A 27,817-nucleotide genomic window follows, 5' to 3' on the forward strand; every position below is an offset into this window, starting at 1 on the left:
TCCGTGTTCCGGCGACGAAGTTCTTCTCTCTACAGCGGCGTGAGAGGCTCAGGGAGATATTCCTCATGGGGATGCGACGGGTCGCCTCCACCTGCGCCTCCATCGGTGCGGGGAAAACCGGGAGGACTGCGCGGTCCATCGACCATCAGAACCTCCGCCGCCAGATCACTGCTGTCGCACTCGGATGCAGTCTCTGCAGAGCCAGTCGACAGGTCGAACAGGCCGTAGAGGGATTCGTCGGGCTCGATCGCCGCGACTTGAGGGGTGGCCGACTGGCGTGCCACCGCGTGTCTCACCCACCGCTGAAGTCTCGACCGACTGGAGCGCTTGCGCCGGCGAGAAACAGAGAGGGAGGACAACACAGGGGCCGACCGATAATGGGTCGACGGTTGCCGCAAGAGGACGCCGCGGACGCACGTGCGAAAGTGCGTTGCCCCGCGGACAGGGAGTGCGTCCACGTCGAGCGGAACCTCCTGAAGCCAAGCGGAGTCGTCGGCAATGAACGTGAGCGCGCCGAGACGGATCTCGCGGCCCTCCACCAAAACTCCGCCAGAAACCATGATGATTTGGATCGGAAAAGATCGCAACTCCTCCAACAAATCGCTAAGACACCGGCCCCATGGTGGGCGCCAACTGTCGTGGTTCTAAGTCTGACAGTAATGTAGGGGGGTAGGTATGGAGAGGCAAGATCTTAGCTATGGAGTGGTTGTAAGCACACGAGGTTTACGAGTTCAGGCCCTTCTCGGAGGAAGTAATAGCCCTACGTCTCGGAGCCCGGAGGCGGTCGACTGGATTATGTGTGTATGAATTACAGGGGTGCGACCCCTTTACACTGAGGAGGGGGGTGGCTTATATAGAGTTCGCCCGACCCCTCCGGCCCTCAGTTATGCAGGGTTTTAAGTACATTAAGATCGGGCGTTACTGGTAATGCCCCTAATAAAGTGCTATGATGACCATAAAAGCTACTTAATGACCGACCGTTAGCGTGCGGAGTGACTTTAGGTCTCCTGGCCGTCGAGTGGTTGGATCTTGGTCGAGTGATTGCTTCTTGGTCGAGTGTCTTCGAGTCTGTCGAGTGGAACACCTCCAAATCGATTGAAAGGTGATTTCTCTAGAGATGTCCTTGGGTAGGGCAGTTAGGACAGGTCCATGACCCTACCCTAGGTACATAGCTTCATCATTGCCCAAGAGCAAGAGAGTGCTAGAAAGGATGTCGAGCGTGCCTTTCGTGTTTTGCAATCTCGATGGAGCATCGTTCGGTATCCTGCTAATACCTGGAGCACGCAGAAACTGTGGGAGGTGATGACTGCTTGTGTGATAATGCACAATATGATCGTACAAGACGAGCGCCCGAAACGTTTGTATGATCAAGGGTTTTAGTTTCAGGGTGAGAATGTTGTGCCTGAGCATGGAGGAGCGGCAATGTTTGCACAGTTCATCCAATTTCATCAAGACATGCGTGATTGGGAAAACTCATGTGCAACTACAAAATGATTTGGTTGTGCATATGTAGGCTCATGTTGGCAATCAATAGATATATCTTTTTTTATTCGTTTGCAAAACTATGTGAAATATTTTTATTTGTATTCGGCTTGTAAAACTATACTATTTTATTGAGTTTAAACTAAGTTATTTGACAATATGTTTGAATGCAATCATCAATGTAAAATTAGGCGGACAGCCGGCCACGGCGGCACATATGGGTTGGCGCATTGGATGCGCTGCCGACCTATATCAAAAACAGGGCGGACGTTGGACGGGCGGTCGACCAAAATGGACAAAAAGCGGACGAAATCGCCATTCGTTTGGGTCGCCCCATTGGAGTTGCTCTAACTCCTCCGACGATTTGAGTGGAGGTTAGTTTGGTCAAAACTTGCATGCGCGCACTATAATATGAAATTTTAGCAAAAAAAAATCATACGAACTATAATAAGGAATGGAGGGAGTATCTATTTTGATCTTCTCACTTTAGGATCATGCTACTTTTAGTGTCGATTATAAAAAATGCCACATTTTAGCGTCAATACTGTTCCTGTCGTCCTAACTCAATAGGAGCTACAGCCACATCGGGCGCATCACCGGGGACATCGTTGACAAGGGCAAGGGGGGCGGGGGGTGACGCCAGCCGTTGTTGCAGGACCGACGATGTAAGTGGACCTCAGGCTGCGGGAGAAGTCATTGACATCCAGTTCCTCTAACCTCCTAGACCATGAGCGTTCATCTCTGTTACAATGTTCTCTTTACAAAGAGGAACGAATCACACAAATCCTTATTTTTGCAAATAGACCTAGGATTTTAGGAAGGAAATAGATGACACCATAACCAATTCGACAGCTTATTCATTCAGAGCACCCACTCGATGGCATCAGTCGTGAAGGCATAACGTACGCACTTGTGCTTGACCATCTGGAGGCTCCGATCATCACCCACACAAGGCATCATCTCTACTCTACGCCTGTGAGCAGAGCAAACCGCTGACCGGTCGTTTCTGCTTCAAATGTCCCGGCGATGAGAAACTTGGCATCGCCCAGGTTGAGAAGCTCGAAACGCACCGGAATACACATCCACTCCACCTCAGGTGGGATCAGATTTTGCCAAACTTGCAGCGCAGTGGGCGGTCGGTCATGGTGCATGGCAGAGAGGTCCAGTGCACACAGGTGGCCGGGGCTGAAGGCCGAGAAGCCGAACCACATGTTGAACTCAGGGACGTACTGGGCTCCGCCCTTGAAGGGCAGCGACCACCTCCCGACATGCTTCCATTCCTCCGAGTGCGTCCCCCCCAGACGATGATGAGAATCAAGGCGTGCCGTCTCAAAGCTGTAGGTGCCGATGCTGCCCTCGCATGTCACGTAGACGGTGGAGCACCCGTTGCCGTCGACTACGGCGGCGTAGGCGGTGATAGAGGAGGGTCGTCTGTACCCAGGTTGGCGGACAAAGGGAGGCGGCGGGAGGAGCCGCCAGCGCCAGGCCGCCCTCATGTCGCTCAGCTCGCTGCACTCGGGCATGTACTCAAGGACCTCGAAGCATCCATCGTCGCCCGGCCCGGGGTACGTGTCCATGACGTACAAGCTGTCTTGGTCGCGGCCAGGGTGCGCGATGTGCAGGCACATGGGGTAGACTCCCTTGCGCTCGTTCATGCGGCCCAGCGTGCTGACGAGCTGCCTGTCGGCGTCGTACATCACGGCCTCGCCGGCCGGGTTGGCGGCGATCATCCTGCCTCCGCTGGTGGCGCGGGGGCTGAAGAGAGCGAACATGTCCAGGCTGCCACCACCGGAGGGGTTTGCCAACTGATGAAGCTCATTCCTGGGTGCGGCAGCTGCAGTGCCCGCATCGCCGGAAAAGGATCCTTCATCCTAGCTGCTTCATCCGCCGCCTCCAGCGCTTCCTTCGCTGACCGGTAGAAGAGTTGGTCGAAAGGATCGATGTGGCGCACCGAATAGACGTATTGGGCGCAATTGCGCGTCACCAGATTCACGAACCGCCTCCGCATCTTTGTCGCTCCCGGTCTCCCAGCCCAGCCAGGTTGAGCTTGTACGGCGATCGGGGCGGCGGCGGACACGAGGGTGGGGGTCGTTCCGTTCTTCTCAAAAGGATTTCCGCCTACTTGGGCCATGGGCCCAACAGCTAGTGCTTTAGAGGCTAAATCAGGAAAGGGCCTAACAGCCCATTTCGCTGGGCATCTTATCAGACGTGAATAAAAAGCCCAAAAAAACAGGAAAGGTAAAAAAACCAGTACAAAATGAAGAAGAAAAGGAATTCCTTGCCTTAAAAAAAATAGTTAGTGTAAAAATGCCATGGTTGCTTGTCCACTTTCAAGTGACCATAAAAAAAAAGGAAAAAAACAATGTTCATTAACAAAAAGACATTAACAAATCAGTTTGCCATGGTTAACAAAGGTAAAAATGTCATGTTTCAAACAATAAAAACGCCATGGTACCAGAAAAAAAACTTTGCAATGGTTAAAAATGATTAATTGGCCATGAACAAAGATATAAATTTGCCATGGGTGTAACTTAAAAATTGCCATGTTCGAAAACGAGAACTTTGCCATGGCAAATAAACATCTTAAGTAAACATGGTAATGTTCTTCAAATAAGATATGAAAACGACACAATCTTTTTTAATAAAATTGCCATGTTCATGGAATTTTATTTAAAACATGTTAAGTTGCCATCACTACGTAGTTTACACTACGAAAAGTTGCCATGAAGTTCACATATATATGGATACAACATGGCAAAGAAAATGAAGTTTACACTACAAAAGTTGCCAACATGACAACATATGAAAAAAAGATATGGTGAAAAATGTTTCTCTAGACACACAGAAAATATTGAAAAAGGAAGAAAGCATCTTAACTTGTAATGATATCGTACATGTAATCGCCATGAAAAAACAAATTTCAAAGGATCAACATTTTTTGCCGTGGCATTTTTTTTAAAGAACAAACTTCTCGTATTCTCAAACTAATATGCAATGGCCATGGCAAACATTCTTCAGAACCAAGGCAAAAATGCATTTAGTTGCCATGAAAAAAACACATCTATAGAAAAAAAATACTGATTTTAGTTGCCATGGCAAGTTTGCCATGTTTTTAAACATCTTAGGTTGCCATGTTTTCGAACATCTTAAGTTGCCATGGCAAGTTTACCATATTTTTGAACATCTTTAGTTGCCACGGCAAGTTTGCCATGTTTTTGAACATCTATAGCTTTGCAATGTTTTTGAACATCTAAACTTGCCATGGCAAGTTTGCCATGTTTTGAACATCTATAACTTTGCCATGTTTTTGAACGTCTTTAGTCGCCATGGCAAGTTTGCCATGTTTTCGAACATCTTAAGTTGCCATGGCAAGTTTACCATATTTTTGAACATCTTTAGTTGCCACAGCAAGTTTGCCATGTTTTTGAACATCTATAGCTTTGCAATGTTTTTGAACATCTAAACTTGCCATGGCAAGTTTGCCATGGTTTTGAACATCTATAACTTTGCCATGTTTTTGAACGTCTTTAGTCGTCATGGCAAGTTTGCCATGTTTTTTAACACCTTAATTAAGTCGCCATGGCAAGTTTGCAATGTTTTTTTATTGTATTTAGTTGACATCTTAATTTAAAAAGTGTTTGCCATGTTTTTAACAAACTTAATTAAAAGAAAATTTCCATGTTTCTGCACATCTTAAGTTTGCCATGGCAAAGTTCGCCATGTTTTTGAACATCTTAAATTGCCATGGCAAGTTTGCCATGTTTTTAAACATATATAACTTTGCCATGTTTTTTAACATCTTAAGTTGCCATGGCAAGTTTGCCATGTTTTTAAACATCTATAACTTTGCCATGTTTTTGAACATCTTAAGTTGCCATGGCAAGTTTGCCATGTTTTTAAACATCTATAACTTTGCCATGTTTTTGAACATCTTAAATTGCCATGTTTTAAAATAAAATAGTGCCATGGAAAAATCACATGAATTTTGTCATAAAGAGCATTTACACATGCGAAAAGGGCACATGGTAAAAAATAGGAGGTTTGTTCTTTAAAACACAAAATATATGATGGCAAATTTAGCAACAATGGGCACGTGGAAAATACACTATTTTTGTCGTGTGAGAAAATAACATGGCAAAAGGGTCATAAGTTTTGCCATGGGTAAAAGCAAAGTTAGAAGATAAAAAATTGTTATGTTGTCAAAGCAAAAATGTAAAAATTGCCATGGCAACATTGTTCGGATAGGTAGGCAAAGAGACACGATAAATGTTGTCGTCATGGCAACATAAGTTTCTAGTTGCCATGGCAACCACACCTATACAATTAACAAAAAAATTGAATACATGGCAACACATCCATAAAATTTACATTGCAAACACAATGTTCATTTAGTTCCATGGCTCACACATCTATAAATTTACATGGCAAAAACATAACATTCTTTTAGTTCCATCAGCTTCTAGTTGCCATGGCAACACATCATAAATATACATGGAAAAACACAACATTCTTTTAGTTCCATGGCAGAACTATAAATATTGCACTGATATGAGAATCACAAAAAAAATCGGTTATGCATTCCTGGGGGAATCACATGGCAATTGAAGAGATAAACTAACAAAAATGAACAAACAAAGGTTGAGCAAAGGTGCTACCTGAACATGGATGTAGCCAACACAAGGGGCTTGTGCAGTGAGCCGCCGTAATGGTCAAGCTCGAGCTATGTCCCGGTCCTGCACGCTGGTAGATTTGTAGGAGCTCGTCACTGGGGAGTGGTGGCGGGGTGCGCGTCGCGGGGAATGTTACGCTGGTCAGCGGAGGGGAAAGGGGATGAGACTGGGAGAAAGTGAGAACAGGTGGTGGGGTAAAAGGAAAGGGATAAGAGGAGTGTGCCGTTGAGGGTGTTCGGGGACGACGCCTGTTTCACCGAACAGGGACAAGACGTGACGTGAAGCCCCTAGTCTCTTTACGATCTGTGCAAAAAATCCAACGGCGCTGCGCACGTTCGGGACGGGACGATAGAATACTGGTCGTTCGGAAGTTATTGAATCCGAAAAGAAAAGATAAGTATATTTCCGTCATTCAACTCTGTCTAAACTATAGAAATTATCCCTCAACTTCAAAACCATTAAAATTCAGTCCCTCAACTATTTAAATTGGATACTTTTGGTCCTTCATAACACCTGTAGTGGTTTTAATATGACGTGGACCTGGTTTTGAATAAAAACGTCCACGTGACCTGGTTTGACCGCCACGTCACTTAAGCGACTGAGTGTACCCGCCGGCTCTCCCTCCCTCGCGTTCTCTCGATCCTCCTTCTCCCATTCACGATCAGACGACTAAGTGCACCTGGTCCCGCATACATTTCAAATCCCTTCTTCCAGGATTAGCATCCCTCCATGATATCCATCTAGTTGCCTTGTTGCCACACTCACACTCCACCGCCAACCCATAATCCAACGGCCCCTCACGGTATGGGATGGGGGACAAGCGACCGAAAGGGATCGATGGTGAAGAACAAGAAGACCCGCGTGAGCGACTTGAACTGGCCGAGGTTGACATCTGCATGCCAACCGAGGGACTCACTGTGGGACCCCCCCGCCTGATCGCTCGCGCCGCCTTGCACAGCCAACCACCACCGTCTAAGTCGTTGTTGCCGCCTCCTTGCCCAGCTAGCCACCACCACACAGCCACCACCCTGCTCAGCCAGCAACCAACGCGCGTGAATCTCCACCGGGCCATGCTCCACTTTTTAGACTGTCGCCGCTGCTCTAGGGTTTTTGCGAGATAAAAAGGATCGAGTGAATGCGGGAGAGAGAGGCAGCGAGGCCCTCAGCCACTTAAGTGACGTGACGGTCAAAACCAGACCATGTGGACGGTTTTAGTCAAAACCAGGTTCAAATCATACTAAAACCACTGTAAATGATACGAGGGACTAAAAGTATCCTGTTTAAAAAGTTGAGAGACTGAGTTTTAGTAGTTTCGAAGCTGAGAGACTATTTCTATACTTGAATGAAAGAGTTAGAGGATGAATAATATACTCATAAAAAAATTGGTACTACTCTACCACAGCTGGATTTCGCGGTTAGCCCAGCGTCCCAGCCGCGTTTCCTATTCGAAAAAGTCGAGTCGTTGGCTCATCTTTGTGAGCTGTGGGTCCCCGGAGCAGGAGCAGGCGGAGGCGCCAACCGGACGCCAAAACCCCGCCCCCGCCCCAATCACTACGCCCTTTCCCCTCGTCGCCCCCACTTTTTTTCTCCCACTCCGCCCCCCGATTCTCCCCAATCCCCTCTCGCCGCCGCCAGGAGGCAGCACCGGAATCGCGGCGACCGAAGATCCCCTCCGACCCGCGCCGAGGAATCCCGCCGATCCGCCCGCGCCTCGCGGATGGCCCTGCACCAGCACCACGCGGGGTCGGCGTCCGGGTCGGCGTCGGCGTCCAGCTCCAGCTCGGGGCTGCACCTGCCCGCCTCGCCCTTCGGGGACACCACCCACACCAAGCTCTTCGTCGGGGGCCTCGCCTGGGAGACCACCAGCGAGAGGCTCCGCCGCTTCTACGAGCGCTTCGGGGACATCCTCGAGGCCGTCGTCATCACCGACCGCCACTCCGGCCGCTCCAAAGGATACGGCTTCGTCAGCGCCCGCCCCTCCTCTTCCTCCTCCACTGTTTCGCTGCTGTCGAATTCTGCTTCCACCTGTTAGTCTTCCTGGAAGCGCTGTAGCAGTGCTGGATTGTTTACGAGTTTCATGGTCGTCTCCGCAGGTGACCTTCCGCGATGCTGAGGCGGCCACCAAGGCCTGCGAGGAACCGTCGCCGGTCATCGATGGCAGGCGGGCCAACTGTAACCTGGCGTCGCTAGGTCGCGCCCAGCCTTCCACACCCCTCGGTATTAGTCTCTTCTAATACTACCTATTTGGACTAGCTTGTACCCACATTTTTTAGGCCATTTCATCGAAGTAGTTACTATTGTTTGCAAGTTAATGCATCATAGTTGTTGCTTATTGATGTTGTCTTGTGCAATCTAAATCAATTAGTTCTGCCACGAGTCTTCCCTAGCAAAAGTTGTAACATGACTAGTACATGAGTTCATGGTGCTTAGTTACTTACTCTGGAATTCAATTAACCCCCATCATGTTGCAAAGTAAATCAAGAATTCAACTACGGGTAGGAAAGGGCTAGGGTTTTCTTACCAAAAGGTTGTTTATGTGGTAATAATAATGTCCTTTCTATATGCATGTGTTCTAAAAATATGCATTCTATATAGGGCGGCCAAGATCAGCTGGCTCCTACTTTGGCGTTCCCGTCCCAAGGGGCATTTATGTAGGGGGTTATGGTCAGCAGCGACCACTTCCGATTGGGTACTACCAGTATCAGGGATTCCCGGTTCCACAATACAGGTAAGATGATTTCCAAAACGTACAGTACAACTTGTATAAAAAAGCAAAGCTTTTAAGAAAATTCAGTGGGTTGACAATGTATCAATGATGCTATCAAACTGGCATATAAGACGAAGTATTTAGAAGTTCCATCTTGTTCCTAGATTGTCTGTTCACGATTTTCATGTTCATTTTAGGCCGATTCTTCACCATTTTTCAATATAATTTGTTCATGTTTATACCCTTCAATTTGCAAAATTTAAATAGATTGCAATTCTTTTACTGATTTTAACTACCAAGGTACTTCTTCTCTAAAGAAATATAAGAGCGTTTAGATCACTACTTTAGTGATCTAAATGCTCTTGTATTTCTTTACGGAGGGAGTACTTGATTTAATAAAGATGTAAACGATCAAATTAGAATCTACTCCCTCCGTTCCTAAATACTTGTCTTTCTAGGCATTTCAACAAGTGACTACATACGAAGCAAAATGAGTGAATCTACACTCTAAAATATGTCTACATACATCCGTATGTAGTAGTCATTTGAAATGTCTAGAAAGACAAATATTTAGGAACGGAGGGAGTAGAATGCAACCATACTCTGCAAGATATTTTGTCTAGTTTTTTTCCCAATTCCCCATCATCATGTATCACTTGGGCACAAAAGTATGACCAGATGTATTTGATTTTCCCACATTGTGTAAATTATGCATATGCTATTGCTTGTCCCTCGTTAGCCATCTATCATCCGTCCCACTCCCACTCACTCTTTCCCCTGTTCCTTTGAAAATGATCAAATCATCAAAACTGCTTGAGTTCATGGAGCAAAATATCACTGTTTGGAATCCATAAGAAGTACATTCAGTTCATTTTCTTCTTTTTTTGCAGTTACTCCACATATGGGACTGAATACATCTATCCACAGGTTAAAGTGTGAACATGTAAACTTCAATATTCTTGTGGAACACAAGTCATACTAAGGATTAACATATTCTAGAAAAAATGTCTCTTTGCAGGGTACATTAAACCCATATGTTGGTCAGCAATATGTTCCAGTTTATGGTGTCTCAGCTGCAGCAAATACTGCTAACCAACCATTTAGCCAATTGAGCCCATCCATTTCTGGTGGGGGCAATGGCTATCCGATGATGCATGGTTACAGTATGCCAGGAAATCAATTTGTGCATCTCACTGGGTCAAACTTAATTAATTCATCCCCAACAAATCGTCCCACCATTCAGGCTCCCTTTTTAGTAGGTAAGCTTTCTCCAGATCACATTTCCACTATTTGTTGGGCCTTCTTTTCCATCATAAAGAAAGGGCCTTCCAAATAAACTCAGACATGGTTTCAAGATCCAACTGCATTCACTAAGCAACATATGTTTCCACTCTGAATTATTATGCTAACATAAATACTCCCTCCGTCCCAAAATTCTTGTCTTATATTTGTCTAGATATGGATGTATCTAATACTAAAACGCGACTTGATACATCTGTATTTAGACAAATCTAAGACAAGAATTTTGGGACGGAGGGAGTATAATTTTCCATTTTTCTTCCTGAATCTTTTCTGGCATGCTATTTGCCTTATGAAAATGTATGTTTTATTTGGCTTTTGTAGCAGCACCAGTTCCCTCCCATCCACACTTGGTTGTACCAGCCCACTCACCTCAGTTTACACAAGCTAGTGGTTCAGACTAAAGAGCAAGCTGAACTATGCACCCAACCATTTATACCTTGAGGTTTGCTTTATCTGGATTGTTGTTATCTTGTTTGCGTGTTGACTGTCTAGCTGTAACTGACACTAGATTTTTTTGTTTGTGCCAGGTAACTTTAGTTTGCAGCAGGACTAAAAGAACAGTGCTGCTGTATTTGCAGCACTTGTTCTTACCTGGAAAAAATCATCCTTGTATTCATAAGGTATGTGTTGTATCAAGCAATCATCCTTGCATTCATCGATTAGTGCGTAAGTGCACTTGGATAATGGTCTCCTAACTGGACCCATTTGAGCATGCATGCGTGACTTTGGTCTGTTCATCAATACAACTGTTACACAGATTCTAGTTTTGTTGATGCTGGTTTAGCTCCTGCAACTTGATTCTTACTCATTGATAGTAACTTTTGGGATGTAACTCTACAGGTTGTCCTTATCATGGTCGACATATGTACCTGGAGATCATGAACTGTCCCGATGGATGGGGCGGTATCTCAAGAGCGACGGCTGCTCTTATCAGTCTGGCTTGGTTCAAATCCTGTCCTGGTGGGGGACTGTGATCGTCGATGTCTAGATACAGCATTATTGATTCTGTATCTGACAAGTCATGGATATATGGTGGATGCTGGAATGGAGTCCAGCACCCTGTAAGTTTGACTAAACCAAGGGGATTAGTCATGATGGCACTCTTAAGAATCAGGGATGAGTCATGATTTGATGGCACTGAGATGAGTATCCATCTGAAGAGTCACCAAGTTAGTGTGCTTTAGTGTCGCAAAGTTTGAGTCTTGCACAAGCAAAAGTCAGTGTCATGATCTATCACTCTTGTTTCGCACTAGGCCTATTGATAGCCACATTATGGATTTATGATGCTCCGCTCGAGTGTAAGCAGGATGTTCAGTTTGCCCAAAGGGTGGCCGGAGATGGTCCTGCGTCTGTACCAACTTCCCATTAGAGCTTCTCTGCGTTATTACACAACTGGTGATCAGATCAAGGTGCATTTTTATCCGTGTTCCAGAACAAATTGTTGTTTTATAATATGTCCCAGAAGTTCTAATTTACATTCATGATGCTCTGATCTTGGTAGTTCCAAGATCGGAGTCTTGATGTACTTGAATAATAATAAATCCATCTGCTGCGAGTCCAGTGATGCGGTGCCCCTCATCATGGATTTTCATGAACTCGGTGGCATGAAAAGATGTACTGTTGGTCCAATTGAGGTGTGCTGTTAATTCAAGAAAAATAGTTCGTGAACAATGTCCATGTGGTATGTGTACCCTCTTGCTGGGGTTAATGGCCCTGCCGACATGTATACATGTTGTCAAGTTTGATCCTTTCTGCTCCGCCTGAATGGAACCAACACATCTTTTACATGAATGTGAAGAAACTCCTCGGTGCTTTATGAGCAAACAAATATACAATTGGTACATCCTATGTCTTATCTCTTGAGCGCTTTATGAGCACGCAAATGTATACAATTTTTACATTTTTATGTGTTCTGCAAGGCCAGGTGAGCAAGTCATTCCAGCTGCTGGGATTTCCTACACATTCAGAGCTACTGAATCCTGGCGAAGGCTTGACATAAACACACCCCAGTTTGAATGCTACCGAACCCTGTAAACGCAACTTTGAAAGATCCTATGTCTGGATGTTGGAACGGCCATCATAGAACCCTCAATTCGAGTTTGTCATATCCAGCTTTTGTCTTGTACTTCTCAAATAGTTCTTGCATCGCAACCACAAATTGTTCATGTACCTCGTTTATCTGTCAACACCAAGACATGTTAGGATCTTAAACAAGAACATGGTTTCAAAACTTGTTTCCAGAGTTGCAAAGAAACCAACATGATAAAATCATACATTCATCATATTTTAAACAGATCTAGAAAATGATGCCCCTAACGAGCAACTGAGGCTTTGGTCCAGAATGACAAAAATGCATACCAGATTTTGGCCTTGGGCGCTTAACTATCTGTTTTCCAGTTCTGTTTAATAGCAAAATCACATCTAACATTTGCTCAATCTTTTTTGGTCGGATGCTAAAACGCCCAGAATGATTCTCACCTCATCATATGTAGGCTGAGGATTTTTCTGAACCTCGATTGGTCTTCCAACAACCAGATGAAGTGGTGTCGCGAAAGGGATGGGAGTCCTGTATTACAAATTTACACATGTAAACTCATGAATGCCAATACGAATACTGAAACAAAATTATTTGGCATTTACGCAAATCAGATCAGTGGAAATATACCAAAAGAAGAAGATATATGCATTCAAGAGCATTACCCGTATTTCCCGAAGAAAATAACTGGAGTAAATTTAATTGCTCTAGCAATCTTCACAATCAACTTGCCACCTGGCCTCCACCACTTGTACACAAGGCTCTAATAGACAATAGCACAAATATATTCATTTCAAAGTTAGGTGGCCTGTTCAAGTCAGCAACCCATCCACTTCCATCAACATAACATTTATTATGCACCCATGCATGAAATCAAGGATAATGCAATATTGCATATCATGTGGCATAAAGAGGTGGCGTTACCTGTCCGAAGCAGAAAACTGGGACTAAAGGAGAACCTGTCTCCATAGCGATCTTAACAAAACCTTTTCTTGATTTCAGAAAGGCAACCTGAAAATTGCAAGAATTGTTGGTCATTACCACATAAATTGACTAATAACAACATGCCATCAATGACTATGCAAGAAGAACACCGCCGCAGACCTCTGAATCATGATCCATGTGAAGCATCTCCTGCACACCTCCAGGCACTACGATGCAGGTATAACCAGCTCGAAGGTAGGAGTTGAAATTCTTTCTAGAAGCTGGAACCAACCCCAGCCACGTCCATATCTGCCTCAAGAACGGAGTGTAGAACACCTAACGCCAACCAGAAATTCACCAATTAAGAGCGCACCTACTAACCACTTACCGAAAGACTGAATTCAATCAGACATCGACAGTGCACATTTAGGAAGGTAATGAGAGGGTTCCTCACCGCGGTGCTTGCAAGGACCTTGGTCTTTGGCAATGGCATGAATCCAACAAGGTCCAGGAGGGCCCCAAGGCCGATGGGCAGAACAGAATGCGGTTCATAACCGAACACTGCAAACACACAACAGTAAAATTACAAATCGAGCGGCTCTGCACAAAAAAGGCAGGCTCCAATCTTTCCTGCTCAACTTTTACTTCCCCCTTTTATTTTAGTAGACCCAAAAAAGGGTAGAGGAAGCTCACCGTAAGCTCTTTTGGGGTCAAAGGCCTTGTAGTCCTCCACATGTAGAGTGACGGGGAAGTACCCAACGACGTACTTGCTTATGAATCTGCGGAGTCGTCCACCGAATGTGAGATCCAGGCAGCATGGCAATGCACGGGACGACGAATTGAAAGGGGGAGGAGGAGGAGGGGGGAGGGGGAAGGAGGCGAACCTGGCGATCTTGCGCCCCAGCCTGCTCTTGTCATTGAGGGGCAGGAGCATGAAGAAGAGCTGCGTGCCGAGCACCCTGCACCATCGAAACGAGCACGAGCGTGAGCGAAGAGGGATTAACCGGCAAGAACAGCAGCAGATAGTGAAAGGAGAAGGGAGACGGGGGGAGTGGATCGGTGGACGGACATGGCGGCGACGCGGCGGGGGAGGAGGAAGAGGGAGGCGATGACGAGGAGGACGTTGAAGTGGATGGCCCCCAGCCAGAGCGCCAGCGCCAGCGTGGTGCGCAGCGGCGAGTAGGCCGTGGCCCTGAACACCGTGGTCCCGTCGGGCGCCGCCTCGGCCCCGGCCGCGGCGCCGTTGCTCAGGCCATTCCCCGCGCCCATCCCGCCGGGAGCCTCGGTGCGGTGGGGAGGAGGAGGACTGGGGGCTTCTCCCGCGTGCGTCGCGCGCGCGCGCTTGCCCCCTTCTCCGGTGGTAGTGGTTTTGTCCGTGGCGCGGGGGCGTGCGGGCGGAGTCGTCCACGGCCGTGTGTCGATCCTTTTTCCTGCCAGCCTGATTACTTTGCTTTGCGTTTGCCGGTGCCGTGCCAATCCTCGGCGCGAGCCGTCGGACCGTGCCGGGGCGGATCCGCGCGGACTCTTCTTCTTTCTTCCAGCCGGGTGCCGTGCGGGCGGTGTGTCCCTGCCTCGTCCCGCGCGTCCCCTTCGGGGTGGTTGACTCTTTTGCCTCGTCGGGATGGTTCGCGCATTCATTTCAGAAGTATCAAGAGCGTATACAAGGCATCCAGACGTGTCATCAGTACTTCATGTGGTCGTGCCTGCAGTCGTGCCCCGTGTATCCGAACTCCAAACTCATGTACACACAACAAGATCAAAGTATAACATAGATAAATTAAATATAGCATAGATCATAGATCAGACATAGCAGGTTTAACTTACAACATGACATAACCAGTTTAATTTACAACTGAACATAGCATACGTTATTCAAAAAAAAGATCAAACATAGCAAGTTTAACCGAACATAGGATCACAAATTCACAAAAGTTCATCCTATGATAGATAAGATAGAGTGAGAGAGCGTCCCCTTCCCCTGCGGTATCCAGAGCAGCGGTAGTACCTCGTAGTGTAGGCGTCTGTCGTGGTCCTAAGACTGACAGTAGAATAGGGGGTAACTATGAGGAGGCAAGATCCTAGCTATGGAGTAGTTGTACACACGAGTTTTACGAGTTCAGGCCCTTCTCGGATGAAGTAACGACCCTACGTCATGGTGCCCTGAGGCGGTCGACTGGATTATATGTATGTGTGTGAGTTTACAAAAGTGCGAACCCCTGTCCCAGAGGAGGGGGTGTGGCTTATATAGAGTGCGCCAGGACCCCAGCCCCCCTCCGTTACATAGGGTTCAATGTTCATAAAAGAGGGGCGTTACTGGTAACGTCTGCAGTGAAGTGTTATAAATGCCCATAAAGCTATGGCTTAAGTCTTGACCGTTGCAGAGTGGAGAGTTTCTCATCTTCTGGTGGTCGAGTGTCTTCAAGGTGGTCGAGTGAGCACATCTTCATGGTCGAGTGGATGATGGTTTCTCTTCGACTGCTTCTGATTCTTTGTAGAGATGTCCTTGGGGAGGGTATGTTGGACAGATCCATGACCCTACCCTAGGTACATAGCTTCATCATTAGCCCCCGAATGGATCAGAGTTTGAGTGGGGAAAGAGTTGGGAACACTTCCGACCCATTCTTTGTGCTACGAGTATATCTCATTTTGAAACAATGAGTTGAGGTGAGGACGTCGACTCCTTTCTCAGTCGCCTTGGTCCATTCTTGGTTTTATCGAGTGAATTTTCACGGTAGGATTCCGAATGATGGTGTAGAGGATGTTTGTCTTCAGTCTGACAGGTTGTTCTGCTCCCCGCGGATCTCGTGGGATTAGAATTTTGGGAAGTGCGCCAGATGGACGGAACTGAGGTTATCGGGATGGATTAGACAAGTCTTCTCGATCCCCGCGCCACCTTTTTCGCCACGTATTGCGCGCGCGACTGTTGCGGGATTTGTTTAGATCGCCTGGGTCCACCAGTCAGTCACTCGGATGACGACCTTATAAAAGGCCTCGGACCAGGCCTCTGCCTCGTGCACTCCCATTCTCTCTTCTTCTTCTCTCAATCTCTCCGCCACGCTCGCTTCCGCCCTCGTCGCCGAACCTTTACTCGAGCTCGACCCGCCGCCATGGGGAAGGAGAGGACGGTGGCGCTGGAACGCGCGAAGAAGGCGACAGCGAAGGCGAAGGGCAAGCGGACTAGCCGGGGCGGACCCTCGTCGAGATCTGGCCTGCCGGCGGGCTGGATCCAGGGCGACTGGATCCGCTCGACAATCACCCAGGACGACCTCGACGACCTGGTGGAGGGGGGACTGATCCCCCACAAGTCAGCACGGCTCCCGGGGAACGAAACCGAGCCGCAGCCGAGGGAGGGTGAGTGTGTTCTCCTCGCCACCCACGTAGATCGCGGATTGTCACTGCCTCTCCATCCTTTCTTCCGGGTTTTTTGAACTTCTTTGGGGCTCAATTCCACCATTTCACCCCAAATACCATAGTCTATCTGGCCGCTTTTGTGTCGATGTGCAAAAACTTCTTGGGTTGTCGACCGCACTGGGGCCTTTTCAAACACATCTTCACCTGCCGATCCCAGTCGGTTAAAAAGGCCAAGTCGAGTGACGAGAAGACACAAGTGATCCAGATGTGCGGGGGTCTGGGGATCCAGATGAGGAGCAAGAGTACTTTCCCAACCATGATTCTTCCCGACTCGGTCCGAGGCTGGCAGTCGACTTGGTTCTACTGCAAGGATCAGCCGACCCCGGGCCAGTCGACGGGACTTCCTCCTTTTTCTTTGGCTCGAGTGGAGAAGCCCGCCCCCCTGAAGGTAGTTCCAGAAGAGAAGGCGCAGGTCAAGGTGCTGGTCGAGCGGGTCGTCCAGCTTGTCCGCGACGGGGTGACCGGGATGGACCTGCTGGAGGTCTTTCTCGGTCGACGCATCCAACCTCTTCAGGCGCGCGATCATCCGATGTGGATGTACTATGGGCTCGAGGATTCCACTCGGATCCACCCGGAGGACGTCAGCGAGGATACCTTGGAGAAGTGGTTAATGGGGATCACCAGCAACAAAGACAACCCTCGGGGGTCTAGGAGGGTGATTCCTTTCGACAACTCGCACCAGCCGGAGCAGGTATAATTCTGTCTTATCAAGTATCTTTTCGATTCACCGAGTGATGTCTTGTTTGTGGTCGACTGAATTTCCTTTGATCGTTATCCTTTCAGGCCCTCATCGACATGTACTCAATGCCCAACGGAGTGCAAGACCAAGACGCTGAGGAAGAAGGGAGCGGGGGCGAGAGCGACGAGGAGCATTCGGAAGCCGAGGAGGACGAGGAGAGCGATGAATCGACTGATGACGAAGAAGTCGACTTACCTCCTCACAGGGAGAGGAGATCCAAGCACGCTCACGACCCGGCAAGCGCTCCGGACTTGGTGGCCGCGCCGATTGGGCAGTCGTCGAAGCGCCCCAGGACGTCTTCCCCAACACCGACTGAGAAGGCTCCAAAGCAATCCAAAGTTGCACCGCCTCCAGCGCCGAAAGCCACCTCTTCCAAACTGCCAAAAGCTTTGCCCAGGATCAAAGTGACCGTTCCTATTATCTCCGGGTAACCATCTGACTTGTCTTTTTCGTCGACTCGGTTAACCAGACGTAACCGATTGAATACGGGTCTTTGCAGTGCTGCTACGTCAGGAACCTCTTCTTTCCAGTACCGGGACAAGGGAATGGAAGATGTTGTAACCTCCAACCCAGGTATAAACTCTTGTGATTTTGTTCTTGATTCTTTGGTCGATTGCGTTTGAGTGGTTCACCTAGGGTCGAATGATCTGCCTTGCAGCTCCACCCAACATCATTGATCTTCCAGATGACGATGAAGATGTGGCTCTTAAGACCAGGAAGAGCAAGAAGGTAGCAGCTGGCAGGATGGCTCGGCAAGAACCAACTACAACACCTCCCGTCCGTCAGGCTGAAGACGCGGGCAGGGCCTCTGTGACGTTCGCTGCACCGTCGACTGCACCTGTGATTTCTTCAACTGTCCAACTCCACGCCACGGAGCTCCAAGCCGCCGCACCTGGGTTGTCTGCACACTTTTTCACCAGCTACCCCGTCCCGGACAACCAGTCAGAAGCGGCTGCGGAAGCCATCCGACAGGCTGACATGATGATGGAGCGGGTGAAGACGGTGCACGAGAACAACTAGGCTGCCTACGACGCCAGTGCCGCCCTTCGGGCCAATGTCCCGGTGAGTAGACTTTTCGACTGTTTTTGTTCTCGAAAAATCTTCTTCTGCACAATCTCCTGTTGTTTGCGTCGAATTAGAGCACCCACTGGGTGTTTTGTTGTTTTTGGTAGTTTCGCTCTTCCACTCGGTCTGGGCGAGTGGGATCAGAACTGGTGGGGGCACGCTAAGTGCACCCACTGGGTGTAGTCCCCGAGACCACGGTTGACTGCTGGCAGTCGACTGGGGTCAGAGTTCTTCTTTCTTTTCTTTCTACTCCTTACACTCGACTCCGGCGGGCCGGTCGAGTAGGATCCAAACCGGTGGGGGCACGCCAAGTGCACCCACTGGGTGTAGTCCCCGAGACCGCGGTCGACTGCTGGCAGTCGACTGGGGTCTGAACAGCTTGCTGCCCTTTTTTTTAACCTGGTCCGGGCGGACCAGACGAGTTGAGTCTTAGTCAGCGGGGGCACGCCAAGTGCACTCGCTGGGTGTAGCCCCGGAGACCGCAGTCGACTGTGTGTAGTCGGCTGGGGTCTAAATGGACTTCTTTAGGTTTTATTCACTCGGAAGTGAACCGCCTTTAATCCTATCAATTGATCTGTCTTTTGCCTTCTACAGAAGTCTTGTACTCTTATTTCCAAGTTTGCTGAACTCGAGGAGAAGCTGAGGCAACTCAACTTAGACTTGGAATTGGCTCAGCAAAATCTGAAAAAAGCTCAAGACGAGGCCGCTGGTATGGAAGGTAACTGATTGTCGACTGACTTTCAATATATCTCTTTGATCTCTTGTTTGATTTGATTGCTTCTTTTGCAGAGAAAATGAAGTTGGCTCTGGAGAAGAAGGACTCGGACCTCGCCGCCGCGCAAAAAGAAGCCCAAGACAAAACCGCTCTCGCAGACAAGAAGCTTGCTTCAATTGGAACGCTTGAAGGAGAGGTGAACAAACTGAAATCTTGTCTTAATGAAGCTAACCGCGAAGTGACCAGTCTGAAGAAGGACAAGGTCGTCCTGAATGAAAAGTTGGAGTCTGCAATCCGCAAGAGGAATGACACAGAAGCTTATCTGAGGACTCTCACCAAGAAGCTTTATCTCGCGCTGGAAGGTATTTCCTTTAATCCGACTGTGTTGATGCTTGCGATCGGATCTTGCTCGGTCGATTGACTAACTTTTGGCTGCAGAACTCTGCCAAGACTTTGACGAAGAAACTGGAAGGGTCGAGACGGGTCTGGACCCTATCGCTTCCCCAGTCTGCGACAAAACTGCGATGAACGTGCTCCGACTGGAGTCCCGTATCGCCAGCGCCACAAGCTACCTCGCACGCCTGAAGGAGGTTGTCTCTCGAATCGACTCATCGCTTTGGCTGGGGCGACGCTTCAGAATGACCTGGAATCCTTGATGACTCGACTGAACAAGATCCCTGACCGAGTGCAAGAATGGAAAAAATCCTCTGCCCGGTGCGGTGCTGACGTTGCGCTGTCCTTGGTGCGAGTCCATTGCAAGGAGGCTCGTGAAGATAAGCTGGCTGCGATCAAAGTCGCTAACACCAAAAAGCACGACTTCCAGTCCTTCATGGAGACTTTCATCGCTGCCGCCACTCGGATTGCTGATGGGATCGACCTGGACTCATTCGTGGAGCCTGCCGTCCCTCCTCCGACCGAGTGAACAGAGTCATGAAACCTGAATACGCTTTAAATTTTCCTCGGAATGCTGAGTGATTGCTGTAACCGTTGAACTCCTTCGGGCTTGATGCCCGAGTACTTTTGATTTGCTACTTGGAACCTTTAGGATTTATCTGAATTTGGTTTATTTCCGAATGCGCTTGTGTTTGTCCTCGAATGGACTTTGCTCACTGCTTTGAATAGTCTTTGCGCTGGAGACGCAGCTCTGAGATGGCGGCTCCAATCAACCTGCGCTTCGTCGTCCTTATGGATAGGGATGTAGCGGGTGTTGTACTTGCACCGTAGCTCCGAAGGAGAGGGTTGCAGTCGACCTGCACTTCGTCGTCCTTGCGGATAGGGATGGAGCGGGCGTTGTACTTGCACCGTAGCTCCGAAGGAGAGGGTTGCAGTCAACCTGCACCTCGTCGTCCTTACGGATAGGGATGGACCGGATGTTGTATTTGTGCCGCAGCTCCGAAGGAGAAGGTTGCAATTGACCTGCACCTCGTCGTCCTTGCGGATAGGGGTGGACCGGGCGTTGTATTTGTGCCGCAGCTCCGAAGGAGAAGGTTGCAGTCGACCTGCACCTCGTCGTCCTTGCGGATAGGGATGGACCGGACATTGTATTTGTGCCGCAGCTCCAAAGGAGAAGGTTGCAGTCGACCTACACCTCATCGTCCTTGCGGATAGGGATGGACCGGGCGTTGTATTTGTGCCGCAGCTCCGAAGGAGAAGGTTGCAGTCGACCTGCACCTCGTCATCCTTGCGGATAGGGATGGACCGGACGTTGTATTTGTGCCGCAGCTCCGAAGGAGAAGGTTACAGTCGACCTGCACCTCGTCATCCTTGCGGATAGGGATATGTTTCAAACTTAGGCGAGTACTGGACTGCAGCTAAGTCTCCTAGTGAGAGAACTTAGGCGAGTGCTGGACTACAGCTAAGCCCCCGAGTGGGAGGGTTGCTCTCCACTCGGTAGGATTTTTTCAAACTTAGGCGAGTGCTGGGCTGCAGCTAAGCCTCCTAGTGAGAGAACTTAGGCGAGTGCTGGACTGCAGCTAAGCCTCCGAGTGGGAGGGTTGCTCTCCACTCGGTAGGATTTTTTCAAACTTAGGCGAGTGCTGGACTGCAGCTAAGTCTTTTAGTGAGAGAACTTAGGCGAGTGCTGGACTGCAGCTAAGCCCCCGAGTGGGAGGATTGCTCTCCACTTGGTAGGATTTTTTCAAACTTAGGCGAGTACCGGACTGCAGCTAAGCCTCCTAGTGAGAGAACTTAGGCGAGTGCTGGACTGCAGCTAAGCCCCCGAGTGGGAGGGTTGCTCTCCACTCGGTAGGATTTTTTCAAACTTAGGCGAGTACCGGACTGCAGCTAAGCTTCCTAGTGAGAGAACTTAGGCGAGTACTGGACTGCAGCTAAGCCCCCGAGTGGGAGGATTGCTCTCCACTCGGTAGGATTTTTTCAAACTTAGGCGAGTACCAGACTGCGGCTAAGCCTCCTAGTGAGAGAACTTAGGCGAGTGCTGGACTGCAGCTAAGCCCCCGAGTAGGAGGGTTGCTCTCCACTCGGTAGGATTTTTTCAAACTTAGGCGAGTGCTGTACTACAGCTAAGTCTCCTAGTGGGAGAACTTAGGCGAGTGCTGGACTGCAGCTAAGCCCCCGAGTGGGAGGGTTGCTCTCCACTCGGTAGGATTTTCTTTCGAACTTAGGCGAAACGGATTCGCGACTAAGCGACCCACTGAGGGATTTCAGAAGTAAATGAGAACACAACAAACGAATGATAGGACCATAAGCTCTTGTCTTTGATAAACAAATTACAAAGGTGTTTCTTATTACATTTTATTCGAACGAGTGCTTAAGTATAAAAGGGGCGGAGCAGCTCCACGTTCCAAGCCCGTGGCTCGTTTTTCTGATGCTCAATACTGTAAAGATGGTATGCTCCGTTATGGAGAAATTTGGTGATGATGAAGGGGCCCTCCCAAGTTGGGGCAAGCTTGTGTGGTTTCTGTTGATCCACTCGAAGAACTAGGTCTCCTTCTTGAAAGGCTCGACCCCTCACATTTCTGGCATGGAATCGACGCAAGTCTTGCTGATAGATGGTCGACCGGATCAAGGCCATATCTCTTTCCTCCTCCAAGAGATCGACTGAATCTTGTTGGGCCTGTTCTGATTTCTCTTCGGAGAAGAGCTTGACTCGGGGTGCGTTGTGGAGCAGGTCACTTGGCAGAACAGCTTCGGCCCCGTAAACCAAGAAGAAAGGGGTTCGTCCGGTCGACCGATTAGGGCTTGTCCTCAAGCCCCACAGAACTAACGAAAGTTCATCAACCCAAGTGCCTATTGCGTGTTTGAGATCACACATCAGTTGGGGTTTCAGTCCTTTGAGAATTAGGCCATTGGCTCTTTCTGCTTGTCCGTTCGACTGCGGGTGAGCGACCGAAGCATAGTCGACTCGAGTGCCCTGAGAGGCGCAGAAAGCTCTGAACTCATCAGAATCGAAGTTTGACCCGTTGTCCATGATGATGCTGTGTGGAACTCCATATCTGAATGTCAATTCTCTGATAAAACTGACAGCGGTGCTTGCATCAAGGTTCTTGATAGGTTTAGCTTCGATCCATTTGGTAAACTTGTCAACTGCAACGAGCACATGAGTGAAGCCGCTCCTGCCAGTTCTCAGTGGTCCAACCATATCCAGACCCCAAACAGCAAAGGGCCAGATGAGGGGGATGGTCTTCAGGGCTGACGCCGGCTTGTGAGACATGTCGGAGTAAAACTGGCAGCCTTCACATCTGTCGACTATATCTTTCGCCATTGCATTTGCTCGTGGCCAATAGAATCCAGCTCGGTATGCTTTAGCCACGATGGCCCGAGAGGACGCATGATGACCACAGGTCCCCGAGTGGATGTCATTGAGGATCATTCAACCTTCTTCTGGTGTTATGCATTTCCGACCGACCCCAGTCACATTTTCCTTGAACAGCTGCCCTCTTATCACAGTAAAGGCCTTGGATCGATGGACGATCTGTCGAGCCTCTTCTTCATCCTCCAGGAGTTCTTTCCTGAGGATGTACGCAATGTAGGGCACCGTCCAGTCGGGAGTAATGGTCAGAACCTCCATGATCAGGTCGACCACGGCTGAGACCTCGACTTCAGTCGGATCTGTGGCGCTCTTAGGCTGCGGGGGCTCTTCAGTAAAAGGATCTTCCTGAATTTTTGGCGAGTGGATATGCTCCAAAAATACATTGCTGGGAATGGCTTCTCTCTTGGAACCTATCTTTGCCAAATCATCGACTGCTTGATTTTTCAGTCGGGGTATGTGGTGGAGTTCTAACCCCTCAAACTTCTTCTCAAGATTTCTCACCGCGTTGCAGTAACCAGTCATGGCTGGGCTTCTGACGTCCCACTCCTTCATCACTTGATTAACTACCAAATCTGAGTCGCCATAGACCATGAGGCGACGGACACCGAGTGAGATGTCCATGCGCAACCCATATAGGAGTGCTTCATATTCTGCTTCATTGTTGGAGGAATCAAAGTGAATCTGGAGGACATATCTGAGCTTGTCTCCTCGGGGGGATACCAGAACTACTCCAGCACCAGAACCGTTCAGCATCTTGGATCCGTCAAAGAACATGGTCCAGTGCTCAGAGTGAACTTGAGTCGCCAGTTGCTGTTCGATCCACTCGGCGAGGAAATCTGCTATTGCTTGGGACTTGATAGCTTTCTTTGCCTCAAACTTGATATCCAAGGGAAGGAGTTCAATCGCCCATTTGGCCACTCGACCAGTTGCATCTCTGTTGTGCAGAATCTCTGACAATGGAGCGTTGTTGACGACTGTAACAGAGTGATCTGAGAAATAGTGTGCAACCTTCTTCGTGGTCATGTAAATCCCATAGACAAGCTTCTGATAATGAGGATATCTCTGCTTTGACGGGACCAGGACTTCAGAAATATAATAAACTGGGCATTGAACCTTATAAGCTTTTCCTTCCTCTTCTCGTTCGACCATAAGTACTATACTGACGACTTGTCCGGTGGCTGCTATATAAAGCAGTAGAGGCTCTTTGCTGATTGGAGCAGCAAGCACCGGCTGGGTGGAAAGCAGGGCTTTTAGCTCTACAAACGCTGCATCAGCTTCTGGGGTCCACTCGAACTTGTCCAATTTCTTCATCAGTCGGTAAAGAGGCAGCGCCTTTTCACCGAGGCGAGAAATGAATCGACTCAGGGCGGCCAAGCAACCAGTAAGCTTCTGGACATCATGCACACGCACAGGGCGTTTCATTCGGAGTATAGCGCCTACTTTCTCTGGGTTAGCGTCGATTCCTCATTCGGAAACAAGAAAACCGAGTAACTTTCCGCTTGGAACTCCAAACGTGCACTTTGATGGATTGAGCTTGATATCATACCTTCTGAGGTTGACAAAGGTTCCAGCAAGGCCAGTCAGTAGGTCGGAACCTTTACGTGACTTGACCACAATGTCATCCATGTATGCTTCCACATTCCGACTGATCTGAGTGAGCAGGCACTTCTGAATCATCCGCATGAATGTGGCTCCGGCGTTCTTCAAACCGAATGGCATTGTGACATAATAGAAGCACCCAAACGGGGTGATAAAAGCTGTCTTTATTTCGTCGGGTCCATACAGACGGATCTAGTGGTACCCGAAGTAGGCGTCCAAAAAGGACAAACGCTCGCACCCTGCAGTCGAGTCGACTATCTGGTCGATGCAAGGGAGAGGAAAGTGATCTTTCGGGTAGGCCCGATTGATATGCTTGAAATCGATGCACATGCGTAGTGAGTCGTCTTTCTTTGGGTCCATGACAACATTGGCTAACCACTCGGAGTGGTAAATCTCTCGGATAAACTCAGCTGCCAAAAGCCGAGCCACCTCTTCCCCGATTGCCTTTCTTTTCTGGACGGCGGACCGTCGAAGATGTTCTTTGACTGGTTTCACCTTCGGGTTGACTCGCAAACGATGCTCAGCCAGTTCCCTGGGAACACCCGGCATGTCAGAAGGCTTCCATGCAAAGATGTCCCAGTTCTCACGGAGGAACTGGATGAGCGCTTCTTCCTATTTGGAGTCGAGTGAAGTCAAAATGTGAGTCGGAGCAGCATTGGGATCTGTCGGGTGAATGTGAATTGACTTCGTTTCACCAGACGACTGGAATGTTGATTCTGTGGCTGGCTTCTTGGCTCGCAGCAAGTCACTCGGATCTGCATTTTTCTGGTATTATTGCAATTCTACCACGGCCATCTGGGCATCAGCAATCTTTGAGCCCTTCTGGAAGCACTCTTCCGCCTTCTTCCGATTGCCAGAGATAGTGATCACTCCTCTGGGACCAGGCATCTTCAGTTTGAGGTACACGTAACATGGTCGAGCCATAAATCGTGCATAAGCTGGCCTGCCCAGAATTGCATGATAAGCACTCTGGAAATCCACAACTTCAAACATCAACTTTTCTTTGCGATAATTTTTGGAATCACCAAAAACCACGTTGAGTGCAATCTGACCGAGGGAAGCAGCCTTCTTGCCTAGAATGACACCATGGAAACTCATATGGCTTTCACTGAGTCTGGACATCGGAATGCCCATTCCTTTCAACGTTTCTGCATACAGTATATTCGGACCACTGCCACCATCCATCAGGACCTTTGTCAGTCGAGTGCCTTCGACCACCGGGTCGACCACCAGTGCTTGCCTCCCAGGGGTGGCGATGTGCGCTGGATGATCAGACTGGTCGAATGTAATGGCAGTCTGCGACCACTTCAAGTAACTGGGTGTCGCTGGAGCGACCATGTTCACTTCCCTGTTGATGACTTTCAATCGACTTTTTCTCTCAACGTCAGCAAAAATCATCAGAGTGGAATTCACATGGGGATAACCATCGTCATCCTCTTCCTCATCCTCAGCCTTGTCTGCCTCCTTCTCTTTTTCCTTGGGCTGTTTCTCTCGGAACTGCTGGATTAGGAGCTGACACTGCCGAGTGGTGTGCTTCGGGTAAATGAAATTACCTTCTTCATCTTTTTTGGTGTGGATATGGCACGGCAGATCCAACACGTCATTTCCATCTTGATCTTTTACTTTCTTGGGGTTCCACGGCCCTTTGTGCTTCCCCTTGAACTTTCCTTGAACCACAACCAAGGCTTCACCCAGAGCAGCTGGCTCGGCCTTGCGCTTCTATTTCCGACCGGAGTTTCCTCCTCCGGTTTCATGGGCGACTGCTTTGTGCTTGCCACTCCGAAGCCGCTCTTGTTCTTCACCATTGGCATACTTGGTGGGAATTTCCATCATCCGAGCCAGAGTCATATTTCCTGTCCGGCCGAATTTCATATTCAACTCTCGATACCTGACGCCTTCCTTAAAGGCACAAATTGCCTGATGATCTGACACATCTTCTACTGTGTGGTGCAGGGTGATCCATCTCTAGATATAATCCCTCAAAGTTTCATTCGGTTTCTGAACACAACACTGCAACTCTGTCAAACCTGCCGGCCGTTTGCACGTGCCCTCAAATGTTCTGACAAACACTCGGGCGAGATCTTCCCAAGTATAGATGCTGCCAGGTGCTAACTGATGCAGCCACGCTCTAGCCGAGCCCTCTAACATCAGAGGAAGGTGTTTCATGGCCACTTCATCATTGCCGCCACCAATATGGACAGCCACTCGGTAGTCTTCAAGCCAAGTGTCAGGCTTGGACTCCCCAGTGAACTTACTAACTCCAGACGCCAACCTGAAGTTGGGGGGAATCACCGCAGCTCTGATAGCTCTGCTGAATCACTCTGGACCAGAGACATGCACCCTGTTGCTGGTTTGTGGACCTCCATCATGGCCCTCCCGGTGAGCTCTGTTTCTGTCGACCAAGCCCTGCACGAGAATAGATCTCGCATCAAAGCCTGGCTCCATGGGGTCGATTGGAATACCTCGCCCAACACTGTGAGGGCGTTTGTCTTCATGCTGCCGAGGCACGTACGACCCGCTCCTCGGGGGAGGCGTGGGCACTCGACGTCGATCATCACGATCGACTCGGCGATCATACTGCTCTCGATTTCTGTACTGATCTCGTCGATCCCCATGTCCCTCACGCCTCGGAGGCGATCTTGGGCTATGGACCGACTGAACTATGTCTGCCATCACGGATCTGCTGTGGATCCTATCCCGCACTGAGATACAACTGTATTCTGCTCTGCCGCCGCCCGGAGCAAGGCTCGGATCTGCACCAGGCCTCGACCAGCTTCTAACTGGGAGGGTTGGATCGACTCCACTATCCGGGCAGCAGCAGCTAGATTCTGGATAGGGGTTCGGTATACCTGAGTTGGAGGTGGAAAAAATTGGCGTCGACTAGACTCAAGAGCACGTTGTCGAGCACGATCGTCGAGTGCGCGCTGGAGGTTCTCTAGTAAAGTGCGCTCAGCCAGATTGGCCAAGCGCGCCTGCTCCAAGGCCTGGGCCTCGGGGGTTTCTCCAACTATAGGAGTGTGCAGGGCATCCATGTTCCGGCGACGAAGTTCTTCCCTCTGCTGCGAGGAGAGAGGTTCAGGGCGGTACTCCTTGTGAACGCGTGACGGATCGCCGTTCCCGTCACCTCCGTCTTCACGATTAAAGCCAGGAGGACTGCGTGGTCCATTGACCATCAGGACTTCCGCCGCCGAGTCACTGCTGCCGCACTCGGATGCGGTCTCTATGGAGCCAGTCGACAGATCGAACAGGCCTTAGAGAGATTCGTCGGGCTCGATCGCCGCGACTTGAGGGGTGGCCCATTGGCGGGCCACCGCATGCTTCACCCACCGCTGAAGCCTCGACCGATTGGTGCGCTTGCTCCGGTGGGTCGCAGGGAGGGGGAAAGCTGCTGGAGTCGAC

The 27,817-nt window shown here is 49.2% G+C and overlaps 2 protein-coding genes across 4 annotated transcripts; one reads left to right on the top strand and one right to left on the bottom strand.

The window, feature by feature from the left end:
• Window positions 1-7,695: 7,695 nt before the first annotated feature.
• LOC125514348 (RNA-binding protein 24-like) lies at window positions 7,696-11,469 on the top strand. Of its 3 annotated transcripts, none has more exons than XM_048679657.1 (8): window positions 7,696-8,115; window positions 8,246-8,369; window positions 8,748-8,880; window positions 9,750-9,792; window positions 9,878-10,118; window positions 10,486-10,603; window positions 10,689-10,781; window positions 11,002-11,469. In XM_048679657.1, the coding sequence occupies exons 1-6, from the start codon at window positions 7,870-7,872 to the stop codon at window positions 10,560-10,562; spliced, it is 864 nt and encodes a 287-aa protein (XP_048535614.1). In that variant the 5' UTR covers window positions 7,696-7,869; the 3' UTR covers window positions 10,563-10,603; window positions 10,689-10,781; window positions 11,002-11,469. The 3 variants fall into 3 exon arrangements, with proteins under 3 accessions (XP_048535614.1, XP_048535613.1, XP_048535615.1); XM_048679656.1 differs by having other exon boundaries at window positions 7,698-8,115; window positions 10,483-10,603; XM_048679658.1 differs by having other exon boundaries at window positions 7,699-8,115; window positions 9,750-9,786; window positions 10,483-10,603.
• Window positions 11,470-11,954: 485 nt separating this feature from the next.
• Window positions 11,955-14,731, bottom strand: LOC125514347 (diacylglycerol O-acyltransferase 2D-like). The gene is made up of 9 exons (XM_048679655.1): window positions 14,190-14,731; window positions 14,005-14,079; window positions 13,814-13,899; window positions 13,575-13,681; window positions 13,301-13,456; window positions 13,121-13,207; window positions 12,862-12,959; window positions 12,640-12,727; window positions 11,955-12,340 (listed from the first exon to the last, which is right to left on the bottom strand). The coding sequence occupies exons 1-9, from the start codon at window positions 14,387-14,389 to the stop codon at window positions 12,239-12,241; spliced, it is 999 nt and encodes a 332-aa protein (XP_048535612.1). The 5' UTR covers window positions 14,390-14,731; the 3' UTR covers window positions 11,955-12,238.
• Window positions 14,732-27,817: the final 13,086 nt, after the last annotated feature.

The sequence above is a fragment of the Triticum urartu genome, chromosome 6, assembly GCF_003073215.2.
Source record: "Triticum urartu cultivar G1812 chromosome 6, Tu2.1, whole genome shotgun sequence".
In the NCBI taxonomy this organism is placed as follows: domain Eukaryota; kingdom Viridiplantae; phylum Streptophyta; class Magnoliopsida; order Poales; family Poaceae; genus Triticum; species Triticum urartu.